This window comes from Podarcis filfolensis (genome assembly GCF_964270895.1).
Source record: "Podarcis filfolensis genome assembly, chromosome: 17".
Lineage (NCBI taxonomy): Eukaryota > Metazoa > Chordata > Lepidosauria > Squamata > Lacertidae > Podarcis > Podarcis filfolensis.
Window position 1 is genome coordinate 30,433,975 of NC_139621.1, and position 13,425 is coordinate 30,447,399.

General features: G+C 40.9%; 1 protein-coding gene across 1 annotated transcript in view; it reads right to left on the minus strand.

Moving 5' to 3' along the window:
* The window catches only part of HOOK3 (hook microtubule tethering protein 3), a 56,249-nt gene extending 42,850 nt beyond the window's left edge, over nucleotides 1–13,399 (minus strand). The window contains exons 1-2 of the mRNA XM_083593274.1: nucleotides 13,114–13,399; nucleotides 2,391–2,476 (exon numbers count right to left, since the gene is read on the minus strand). Coding sequence (XP_083449400.1) covers nucleotides 2,391–2,476; nucleotides 13,114–13,170 — 143 coding nt within the window. The 5' untranslated portion in view covers nucleotides 13,171–13,399. The remainder of the gene's footprint in view (nucleotides 1–2,390; nucleotides 2,477–13,113) is intronic.
* Nucleotides 13,400–13,425: the final 26 nt, after the last annotated feature.

Sequence of the window (13,425 nt, forward strand, 5' to 3'; positions counted from 1 at the left end):
TGGACCACAACCATCCTTTTGAGAACATCTAGAACAAGTCAGGTAGGAGAATGGCGGGAAGCAGGAAAGGCTTGCTTTGGGTGAGGGGGATAAGATTTAACTTTCGAAATTGGAGTTCAACAGGACAGGAAGCCTGGTGAGTGTGATGGAATCCTCAGAGACTATGATCCTCCCTCCACCCCCACCCCCCATCATTAAGCCAAGGCTCTATGGCTCGTTTATCTCATAATTCAATATTCTTAACTTGTTTCCGCTGAAGAGGAAGTTCATCTCATTTCACACGCCACTCTTTAATTTGTAGGAATTTGAGAGTTAAGATATTAGTAGCACAAAATCTTTGAAGATGCAAGTTAAACCTGCTGAAGTACAGCTTGCTTCTCAGTGGTGAATAACAGGATGGTTGAAATAGAGAGTACAGATGAAGTGCTGGTAACAAAGCCCCAACAAACTGGTTTGCTTAGTTCAAGCAGTAAATGAGCTAGCTTCCATTCCATTTCAGGCATGTTGTGGACAAAGCATATTCACAATTTCTGTGAATAAGTTCTCTGCATTTTTGACGTAAAAGTGACACAAAATGAGCACAAATGTTTTATGCCATATATTAACTAGCAAGATGTCTACCAAATGGTGGGAATGCCTATGGAAATGTAGATCCAACTTGGGATATAGCCAAAAGAATGGGTAAAGGAACAAATCAACTTCTTTTCCTTGATAGCTTTGATCTGTCTTTATTTGGCATACCCCCACGTCATTTCACTCTCTGGGTCAATTTCTTCTGCTTCATCTTTGCTTTACTGCAGCTGCATACCCCTTTTTTCAGTCCCATTAAACTGTAGTCCACCCACACTGTCACATTATTCAGAGAAAAGCCCAGTACAACCAATCCCCACCAGGAAGTCAATGTCTCTTTCTTTTTCAAAATAATTTTTTATGAATGATTTTCTTTCTTTACTTATGTTGATTGCTAAATACAGATCCACACCGAAAGTAGAGATTAATGTAGCAACTGCTGACGTCACAAAGAAAGTTCTTCATCCTTAATGCGAGAGAAATCTGTGCTGTTTCCCTTCACAGTTCAAGGGAAAGGGTCTTTTTGTAGGCCTCTCTTGCAGATGAAAGGTTGTAGGCCCACCAAACATAAGCTGTTACTTTTCTCTCCCTCTGGTTTCAGACTATACCTCTCCCAGATAAAGGGAGAGCTGTTTGGGAGGAAAAGGTGGAACAGTGACAGAGAGGTATAGGACATTATTATATTCTAAATGCTTTTCATGAATATTACCCTCAACAGAAAACCAAGTACTGGGGGCAGGGGGGGGGGGATTAGTCATCTTCAAGCACATTTAATGTCCTTGAAAGACGCTAGATGTAGAAGTGCAAGAAACAGAGCCACTCTGTTTCTAGCAGAGTGCATCTTATGTAAGCAACAGCACTTCCCCCAGCACTGCCTTGACAGAGTCATGACACTGAAAGGCTAACACAGAGTGGGGGGTGAAAGGGTAATTTAGACAGTTTTCAATAAACAAGGTCATTAACAATGCTACTTATGAAGAATAGCAATATGGAGACGTCATTAACTGAACTCTTAGTCACACCAGCTCTGCTATTTCTTTCACTACAGTGCAATTTACTGAACAAGCAGTTTTATTTTTTATTGTGTATGCTCTATATAAAAGCCCACCAAATACATTAAACATCCATTCCCCCTATTCCTTCCTCTATTGCCAACACGACTGTCAAAATATGCTCTTCTGGGTGGAGATCCTTATTCTTTAGTTAAATATGCTATCTTGCAAGACATCATATGCAGTACATTAGTCACAGTCTATAAATAAATTTTTTTTAATTTAAAAAACTACTACTAAGAACTGGCCATGTTTGCACATAATGCTAAACCATAAAAGCCTGGGTTATGAAACTATACTGTGCAGAAATGCCTCCCTTTATGAGAGTGGATAAACAAATCTCAATAAAGATAGCCTAACATACCAGATCAATCTGGCATTGTGGTTTGTTTCACTTTAACCGCCTTGAACTACAGTTTTCTATTGGATTGGCAATTGTGGTTTCCTGGGTCAAGGAAAACCAGGTTTGGATGTTACATTAAGCTATGGTTTACTTGCTCATGCAAAGCGAAGCACGCAGCTCATGCACAAATTGTTTTCTGTGTTTGAAAACAAAAGCTTGATTCACCCAAAAATACATTCATTAATAAAAGTCATTAATGTTTTATTGTTAAACAAAACTTATTGTTGAGCAGTAAAAACACTTAAGATCAGAGTATAACATAGTAAGTTCATATTAGGTGGATACTTGTCGGGGCAAGGGGGAAGTTACTTACTTACTGAGTAAGTAAACACATTCACAGTGATTTTTTAAAAGTGTTCTCTTACATCTTTTGCAGGACTTGGGCCATCACGACTCCATTGGTTAAATCATCCACAGTCTGGCATGGTGCTTCAACATTAAATGTCTGGATCTGAGGAGGAAAAGGTACATTTAGTCAAGTTACACTGTATTGCATCACACCAGCACATCAAGAGATTTCAAAAGCACTGCAGCTCTTACTAGCTGACTACAATACATTATATTATTTATACAATGCAGAGAAAAGTAACAAACGAAAACAATTTAGCCCAAAAGGATAAATACACTGTCCCTACTGGTAATCAAAATTGTAAATAAAAAACTAATGACTTCCTCCGCAAGGCAGTAACTCTCTCAGCCCCTTTATTTATTTTACAATTTATTGATTATATCTCACCTTTCCTTCAATAAGCTCAAAGTGGCACACACAATTCTCCTCCCTCTCCATTTTATCCTCACAACAAATCTGTGAGGTAGGTTAGGCTGAGAGACCATGACTGGTCGAAGGTCACCCAGCAAGCTTTAGGGGTGAACAATCATGAACAGTCCTCATAAAGTGATGGATCCTTTAACAGGGTATCTACATTAGATTTCCCCAGCCCTCCAGTCACTATGAAATTTACTTTCCGTAGGTGGTATGGTAGCTGAGCCAATGACATCTTGGCCCTTTTAATAAAACTTCTGCTATGAAGATGCCCTCAGAAGGTGACTGTTAAAAATCACTGTAGGTTAAATGTGTCAACTGAACTTAACTCAAGAGAAAATAAATTATATGATCTGCACAGATCATATAATGGCACATTAGGTTAAAGTTTCTTTTTATGTCACTTTTCAATCAAACATGACTCACAAGAATAAAATACAAAAATGCAAACTAAAAAGCAAAAGCAAAATAAAGTTAGTATCAATCAAATCCAACAACAGTGACAAAGGGCACAGTATCTCACACAAGAACCAATGTATCTATGTGTGAATTTGAGCAAGAGTATCCATGGATAAGAAGCCCTTATCGGGATATTTCTGCATGCTGTGTCTTGGCTCTTTCCCTCAATTAATACTTCCAAACTTCCACACAGTCCATCATATTTTCTTATCTGGAGATGCACAGGTATTTCTATACCTGAAGGCGCACACCTTTAGAAGCAATTTCCACAGGGTGGAAGTGTGCATAACAGAAGATTGCATCATAAATTTGTTAAGCATTTTGCGTACTTTCCCCTAAAAGTGAATGTTGTTTTTCTCTGCACATTGACATGCTATAAATAACCACTCTAAGCTTCTTTGACTTTGAAATTACACCCCTTTCCACCTTTAAAATACATATTTTGGCCTTCCTGACATGCTGTGATGGAAATGCAATTCACCTCTTCCCTGTCTGCAGCAGCCACCTTCCCTGCCTTCTAGCCAAGTGTGCAACACCAACTCTGTAATATTTGATAATAGTGGTGATTGCAACATTAAGACAATGTCTGCCCATTATCTCCTCCTTTTAGTGTGTGAATGTCTTCTCAAAACTAAGTCTCTGCATTCCCAGTATATGATATTCAGGAGTAAGTGGCCTCTAAACTTGAAACTTTTAGCTAGAATTTATTTAAAAAGTGACCTTTCTCCCACAGCGCAAAAAAAGATAACCTCAAAACAAAACATTAACAATAATCAATGATGCTGTTACATGCCACCCCCGTCTCGAAACATGGTATCTGTATGATATATAGTTTATTTACACACATATACAACCTGCAGCTATGATAGAGGGGCTCACACCATTATCACTCCAGCAAAGTTCTGTTTTTCCCACTGCTACAGCCTTGGATTAAAAAAGAAACCAACCTTTCAACATATGGAAGTCCTACTCCCAACATTAGAGAACTCCTTGTTCCACAAAGTTTTGAGTCAGTGGACTTAGCTGTGGGCACAAGCTCACTTCCACATTTAAGCTCATCATCTTCTTGCACTCTGGGAAGGACTAAACATTCCAAAATACTTGTGCATTATGTTAAAAATGGTGATTAAAAACACAGCTGCCTCCTCCCCTTTCATAATAGGTGTTGGCATTGCTAATACCTGCCTTGGTTCCTCCTTTTTAAAACTTTCAGTTTTCTGGTCACTATGTGTTTTTGCAGTGGCAGCCATGTTATTAACATACATTATCTGGGGGGGGGGAATGGGGGCTAGGACTTGGGGTAGGGGGAGAAATAAAAATGGAAGCTGGAAGACACTTGACAGTGATCAGTACTGCCTACAAGGTACTTTGGCTGAGAGCCCGTACAACCTTGACCCCATCCCTGGTTTTACTAGACGTTATGGCAAGGGATGTTCCTTGGCAGCAGCTGATCTTTTATTTTATTTTTATTGTTGCAAAGTTCCAGTTGCAAAGAGGCCAGTTTTGGCCTCATCAGATTGCAAATGAATGGGAAGCACCTGGAATAGCTGAGGGATGCCTACTTCCTGCTTCAGAGAGGGAGAATATTTTGGAAACTTACAACTGAGAAATCATAAAACCCAAGGCATGCTGGCATGTGTTATACTGCAAACAAAGTGGCTGCTCTGAAAACAAACACTCTCAACACACAAACTACTTTAGGAACTTAAGTCCTTCTGTAGAATGCAGTATTCTACAGTGCATGAACAACAATTTTCAAACCTATTTCCTAACCCTGGAGAGTAGAAATATCCAACCAGTTCTTCATAATAAAACAGGAAGTTAACACCCTGGAAAAAGAATGGGAACACATTTCACCCTGCCCATCTTCACCCAGCTGCTATTTTTTATATATATGTAGAGTTTCAGCTAAACAAGCTTGTCGACCTACCGATCATTTAATCTACCCTAACCAGTTCTTAAAATGTTCACAAACAGGTTAGAGTGCTTGGGTGGATGTGGAAAGTTTCACAAGCAGCTCAGGGACAAGTTTAACTCATTTTCTCACCCAAGTTATCAAAAATACATTTTGGAACAGCCTTCCATCAAATAATTAACATACACGCTTTGGACACAAATGTTAACACTGGAAATTTCCTTTCAGTTGATATCTAAGTGGCTCAAAGCCTTTAACAACAGGAAAGTCTTCTGTTTGTATGCAGCTTCTTCTTGATTTTGATTGCACATTGTTATTCTTATTATCCATTGTTAGGTGCCCTGAAAGGAAGACTGACAGGTTTCAGTACATATTTTAAAATAAACTGTGTACTATGACTTATTAATATCTGTTAATCTCAATGTGAACAGATGCCCTGGGCCCAGGAAACACCCTTACGCATGCCCTTTCCTTTCCAATTTGGTTCAGATGTTACCATCTCAGTCCAATGAACCACAATTTGTGTAATTGGAAACAAGCTTTGTGCTCACATGCTCCCCCTCCCTTATTTAAATATTTACAGGCTTTATTTAACCATACTCTGTGACTTTGAAACCAAGGAAGCTATTGCTGCCTTCCAGATGTTTGGACTACAATTCCCATCATCCAATGACCATTGGCCTTGCTTCCTGGGGCTAATGGAGTTTTAATTCCCAACCAACTAGAGGGGTACCACGCAATGTTAGAAACTCAGATATATAACCTAATTGCCAAATGGCACCTTAAAACTACAGCAGAATGTCTAGGCACCATCCACCCCCCAAATAAGATTTATTGTTATTATTATTTTTCATTTCATTTCAAGACTGCTTTATATTTTAAAGGGGAAAAACTCAGTGCTTTACAACACATTAAAACATTAAATAAAGCAATCCAAATAAAACAAATTCATTCTGCAAGTGACATTTTGCTTTCTCCATATTTATTTACCTACTTAATTTATATAGCTGCCCCATAGCAGAAGTACTCTAGGAAGCCACTATGGTATTGTGGTGAGAGTGTTGGACAAGCACCTTGAAGATCAGGGTTCAAATCCCCACTCAGTCATAAAGCTCACTGGGTGACCTTGGGCCAGTCACAGCCTCTTAACCTACATCACGGGGTCACTGTAGGGAATAACTGAGGAGGGGGTGAACCAAGTACACCTTGGAGAAAAAGGTGGGATATAAATGCAATAAATAAGCTCTTCTGCTTACCTGCTTAAGAAAGCTGGGGAGGGGTCAGCCAGGTGGAGATGTCAGCCACCAAACTGGCATCCAGAGATCTCCACATGGTCACAACTGGACCCGCACCAGTCACAAAACACACCTGGCACATGGCTAATTTCAAACACTGACACCACGTTAAGCAAAGCTGGTTTAAGGAATCCCTACTTTGTGATTCCTCCATCATGGTTTGATATCCTGGGCCATAGGAATCACCTGTACAGACACCACAAGAAACTGTGGTTTCTCCAACCTCTGGAAATCTTGAATTAAGGCACACAAGATAAGTGAACAGACAAATGGATTTTTCTCAGTCCAATAAACTATGATTTGTTAAACTGAGATAATTATGTTTCAAGTGTCAAGCCACTCCAACAGCTGACTTTCAAAAGCATTTGCAGGCAGCCCTGTATCAGAAAGTTTTAATGTTGATGTTTTAGTATGTTCCGATATATGCTGTGAGCCACCCAGAGTGGCTGGGGAAACCCAGCCAGATGGGAGAGGTATAAATAATAATAATAATAATAATAATAATAATAATAATAATAATGCCTACAGTGCTACAGACGCACTGTGACTGAATGTGCATGAAAGGGTGCGTGCAATATTCAGCAGTAACCTCCATTGTACATTCATGGCATTTCTTCTTTGGATCCCAGCCCATAATTCCAACATAGGCATGTCAGTGAAACAAGAAAATCTTCTGAACTAGTCAACTCTAAGCAGAATTCAGTGCCACAGCACGGACAGAATGACTCAAGTTTGTGTAACAGACATATGACACAGACTCCTTTTTGTCAATTTCATTCCTACCAAGCAAATATTCTGATGAAAAATCATTCTCTCTTGCTTACAACTTACTAAATTGTGTGTGCAAATATACCTTCTTCCCATCATTGATAGATAAATAAATAAATAGAATAGGAATCTGTTAAATCAGTTGCTTTATAGAACCCTAAAAATTTAAGTTTTTAAAATAAAAAGAACAGCCACCACCTTACAGACCATAAGTATAGGACTGCTGCAAATATGTTTGAGAAACATTTCTCAAAGGCTGTGCTGCAGTCCATAGTGCTATAGTTCACAGACATGAAGAATTCCAAATCTGAACCCAATAACCACATTACTCAAAAAGTCTTCATTGCTGATTGTTGTTAGTTACAAACCACATACTATCCATAATGTAGTAAATTGTCTTCCTCAGTCTGTACCAATTAGCACACACAGATTTTGCAAATGCTTCTAATATTGGTCTCCATTAGAACTATCAAAACAAAAAGGTCCTGCAAATGCCTTTATTTTAAAATGCTTTTGTTCTATTCAATAAAAGCAACCAAGAGAGTTTTCTACATAGGGTTGGATGCAAGTTAACTTTAATTGATGTTTGGGGCAGTCCCTGACTCCATCTTCCCTGGAGCTACTTAAGTCTTGAGGGAATTGAGGAAAGGCACAGGGCTGTCTTACCCATAGGCACTAGGGGTGCGGGGCACCCGGGCGCCAGGCTCTCAGGGGCGCCAGGCCAAGAGCCCAGGGCCCAAGAGTTGAGTCTGGGGAAGAGCCCGACTGTCAGTCAGAGCACTGCAACGGGCTTTTCTGCTGCGGGCGGCTCTGCACCGCGAGTTTGGGGGCGACTGAGCCAGCAAGATGCTGAGGCAGCCGGGTGGCCCCGCCCTCCTGCGTGCCTGGGACTGGGCAACCAGGGGCGGCGCCAGGTGGATCTTTGCACCCTGGCGCCGCATATGCTTAAGACAGCCCTGGAAAGGCAGAAGAAAAAGAGCCCAGGTAAGAGTCCTTGAGTCATCCAGTTCTGAAGAGACCACCACTTGGCCTTAGAGGACTCTGTTGCTCTACATTTTATACCATTTATTCTTTCGGTATTTTAAAACTGTATACTACTTCAGGTGCCTTGCTATAAAAATGGTATATAATAAATGCAACAAGTAAGTATTGCAAGTGCTATGTATTTCACTGGGTTGACTCTTAAGAATAACTAAATATGCATCCAACCCATAAATGTTTCTCATACTGATGACAAGTCAGTTTAAGGAGAAACACTGTGGTCATGTCAAAACCTGTGAAAGTAGTAGCAGAGTAGTAATTTGTAAGATCAACTAACTATAAAGTCCTGGGTATTTACAAGCTTATGAACAAGTACAACTGTGTGACTTGAAGAACACATCATACCAGTGTGTCTGGATTTAGGTCTCTGCTTCCTTTGGAAGTGCAGAGTATGAGCTACAAAATTAACAGAGAGCGTTCTCTTAAACCTACCAGCTAAACACCAACATAGGATTGCAAAGGCATTCCTGGTAGCTACCCTCACCTAAATGAAAAATATTCCCCTAGAGACTCACTAAAACCCAAGTTTCTTCCAGAAGCAGCATAAGACATGATGTATCAAATGATTCCCATTGACAAGAACTAAAGTGCTATTAGGATATAAGAAGGAACATAGGAAGCTGTCTTATATAGAGTCAGAATACTGGTCCATCTAGCTGAGTGTTGTCCACAATGACTGTAAGTGGGTCTGCAGGATTACCAAGAGGGTTCTCTCCCAACCCTACCTGCAGATGCCAGAGGACCAACCTGGAACCTTCTACATGCAAAGCAGATTATCTACCACTGAGCTACAGCCCTTCTGCAATTTATTCTAGTCACCCATCCATAACTATACATTATAATTTTAAAAACTTATTTGAATTAAACTGTAAATGGAATGGGCTTGCTTAATCCCTTTTCTCTCTCCCTTAAAGGTTATGCTGATTTAGGCAACGAGAAAGACAATGCACAAATGGGATACATCTGTCTGCACTGTAAATGCAGAAAACAAGGTCACTGAAATAGGGAAAAGAGAATAATTTATTCTGAAATGCATTTTCATAATATTATAATAATAATAATAATAATAATAATAATAATAATAATAATACAGTAATAGGATCTGATGTGTATCCCAGGGCCATTTAAAGGTTCCAACATGCAAGAACTTTCTACCAGTTAAGAATGGTGCAAACACTGCCTGTTATTTACTTCTGTTTCCAGGAAATGTAGAATGCAGTAAGTATTCACTTCCTTATTAATTACTTTTCTAGAGAAAGCAGAAAGTTGGAGAGAAAAATACCAGCAATTAATAAATATGGACTCAATGCAAAGCAGTGGAACAGAAAGCCTGCCCTCCATATTGTTGTTTACACACAACAAGAAGTTTCTCTTTCTCTCTTACGACACTAAAACTTGAGGAACTTCAATAAAGCTGAATTTTGAAAGATTCAGAACAGACAAAGGTGTGCACAATGATTTTATACAAATCGTTACCCCAAGTTGTAGCTGATGGCTACTAATCTGGATGTTTTTAAAAGGGGTTTAATCAAATTCACAGTGGATAACCAATGTAAAGTCCCACAGATTTCAATGAGTCTAGTTGAAGCATGGCTTAAGTTTGGAATCAACACATGAAGTCTAAGATGCATATTAACTAAAACAAAAAAAAATCATAAATGCAGAATACAGTTGCAGGAAAATGAAACAACCAGTCAAATTAAAGATTACATGGAAAATAAAGGTGTCCAGCTCCCTTTGAAAGTCAGCGTGTATGGACAGCATTCCAGAGATATACCGTACTTTTCCGTGTATAAGACGAGCTTTTTTTACCTCAAATCAATTCAAAATTGGGGGGAGGGGTCGTCTTATACATTGGTTGTGTGTAGTTTGCCCGTGTGATTGGTTTTTGCCGCGAGCCTGAGATTGTCAGCAGCGATTGGGCGGGTGCTTGGTGACTGCAGCAAGCTCTGTTGTCTACTGGCTGCCGCTGTGTCAATCAGGCGTGCTCAACAACTCTAGGCAATCTCCCCCCACTTTCTTAATCTAGAGCCCCCCAAAATAGGGGGTCATCTCATACATGGGGGCGTCTAATACACGGAAAAATATGGTAGTACTGCAACAGAAAAAGTCAAATCTGGACTCTACATAAGGTGAAACTGAAAGCAGTCTCATTTGAAAAATATTAGTTTCCAGGAACTCGGCCTAGAAATGAATTGGCAGCCAGCACAGGTATTTCAGTCTAGCACAACATTTGAGTATGCATTCTCAAACCTTTCGATAGAAAAAAAAAGCAGTATCTTAAACTAGCTGGAGTCTGATGAAGAGTGTACTGGTGTGATCTTCTGTAGCATGGTGAGGAATACTGTACTTTGCTAACTGGAAAACATCACAGGCTGTTGCACTAATACAGCAGAATCAAGCCTGCACTGGCAACAGTCACCCTCCGAGATACCTAGCATTACAAACACAGAAATGGACATAGCATGTGGGTGGCAAGTACAACAATGGAGGCAATTTATGCCCCTTTTCAGAAACCACAAAACTAACTATGTCCGAACATAACACAGTCAATATGTAGCTGTTAAAAATCAAAGTGCAGTAAGACAGCACAATAAACTCTGCATACATTCATTCGGTTATTTATTTATTTATAGGTTTAATGTGTAAGAGACAAATTTTCACCTGGCAAAGTCCTACTGAAGTTGTGTATCATCCCTGGTGTCCATGTACTTTTTGCTGACAACCTGAAGGTAATTCAGTTCTAGGGATAACAGATCACATGTTCTTGACTGGTGAGGCAATTCTAACCCCAGAGATATGTCAGCTGAGAGAGGTTAGGCTGTGGCATATCTTCTCACCCCAGAATAAACCAATATAAATGGCTTACCCTGGCATATCTACTTACAATGGCTGACAAAAATCCAGGCAGTGGAACGTTACTCTGGTGTAAAGGTCAAAAAGGGTGTGTGTCATGGAAAAACTAAGTTATGCTGCATCCTAACTCCATTCACTGGTCCCACTCACAGACTTCTGTGTAACTTACACCATCAAGAATGAAGGTTAACTAAAATTCAGTCCACGGGACTTAGTGGAAGGTCGGAAATTAAAGGTTTACACTGCTCCCCACAAACCCACACAGTGGCTGTTAGGATACACTTCACCTTAAATTGAATATACACTGGCATATCTGTCCAGTTAAGACTGCTCTGTAATTTAATCAACAAAGCATTCGTTTGTAGGCAACAGCATCTTTCAGAATAGAATTTGATCTTAAATAGCCCTGCTGCAATCAACAGAATTGAATTTGTTTAAGTTCAAGGGTGCAGATTTCTTTTTAATTGAAGTAATAATAAGAACACTACCGGACCCCAATACAAGTTGTTATTCTTTATCTCCTGCACATAATGGGAACTTTATCTTCAGAAGCTTTGTATTCCAGGGTATTTGATTATGGATTCACACACAAGAACATAGGAAACCAGGCATGGATCCCAACTGTCTGCATACACATCTGGCTGAAAAATACACATATGAAATTAGCTTCTTAGCAATGCAGGTTGCCTTTATTTTCTCCCTGCACAGTGCTCTACAAAAGACTGAAAAGTATGACAACATGGAGGTATACCCCAAATATCTCCAACAGTGTATCTCTGTGTTCCATCACTCCTAGCTCTAGACCTGTGGAAATAATGCTCCTCTGGGCCCAAATACCTGAAGTCTCTTTAAAATAGAACAAAGACAAAGATTTTAGATAGACAAAGTACACTACAACAGAATGTGTGGGTAGATTTCCCCCCGAATGCCCAAGTTGCTTGGATGTCAACATCTGAAAACCACAACTAGATACTTACTTCTCTGAAATTAACAGATTATAAGTAATACCCCGCCTTCAAGAGAGAGAGATAGCTATGTTAGTCTGTTGGAGAAAAACCAACCAAGAGTCTTGCAGAGTCCAAGTACTAGCCTTTAAGTAGTTTCTCTCCAAGAAACGTGATTAGGTGCAAACTGTCCCTCTGGTAGCCACAAGTGCAAAGTTTTGCACAAGTTTATACAAACACTAAAACAGACTGATGAGATTTAAAGGGAAGCAGAAGCTGCATTTACAGCAAAGCTGTGAAGGGAGAGATGGCGAAATAAGCAAGCCCAGCCCTTTCATGGCTTGATGACATTAATGCTTTCAAAGGACAAGAAAGATGGGGCGGAATCCAATATTAGTCATAGTCCATACAGACTTATTGAAACTAATGGACATCAAATATCTTAGATCCATTAATTACAGCTGGTCTACTCTAAGTAAATTTTGCTGGATACAATCCACGGGGAGAAGAAAGGAGATACTGGGTGTTCTACTGTGCTTTTTCACATACTAAAAAACAAAACAAAAGCCAGGTGGGCCTTCACAGGGAAACCAATGGCTGGTTCCTTGAGACTGTGTACCTGCCCAACACATGCTTTGCAGAAACTTACTTGCCACCTTCGCACTCTGAATTTTGCATATGAAAACAAATAAATACATAGAATCATACCACTCACTATACGCAGAGTGAGTTGGTAGTTAAGCAGCCCGGATGAATCCAGCGGGTTGCCTGCATCTGAATAAGCAGGATGAGGCTGGGCACATCTTAGGGGGCCGAAGCCCATAACCGGGGTGAGCGAGGCAAAGCGTGTGGAGCCCCTCAAAAGAACAGAGACCGGCTCGAGGCATGGCAGGGCCCAACTGGGAGCTCGAGTTGGAGACAGAAGGAAGCCGCCCAGGCACCAAACTGGGAAAGGGATGGAAGGAGAGAAAGAAAGCACAGGCCCAGGGGGCAAAGGCTCCCGGGGAACGGCACCTTTCCCCCTCGCCACAAGCCTCGGTCACTCACCCAGGTGAGCAAGCTCTCTCCGAGCTCGGCCCGCTCCAGGCTCTCCACATTGAACATGGTGCAGGCCGGGCGGGGCTTTTTCTTCCAGCCGAGGAGCTGCCGCCGCCGCCGCCTGGGCCTCCTCGCAAGGCAGAGTCTTCGAGAGGCGCCGGCCCGCTTTCCGCCGCTCGCTTTCCGCCGCCTCCTCTTTTCTCCTCTCTTGCCCTCAACCCAGGCCGGCACAGCCGGGCCGGGCTGCTCTGTAGCGCAGACACGTCAGCCGGGCCCCGTCGTGGGGGATCCGCCCGCTCCGCTGGCACACCGGCCGCCGAC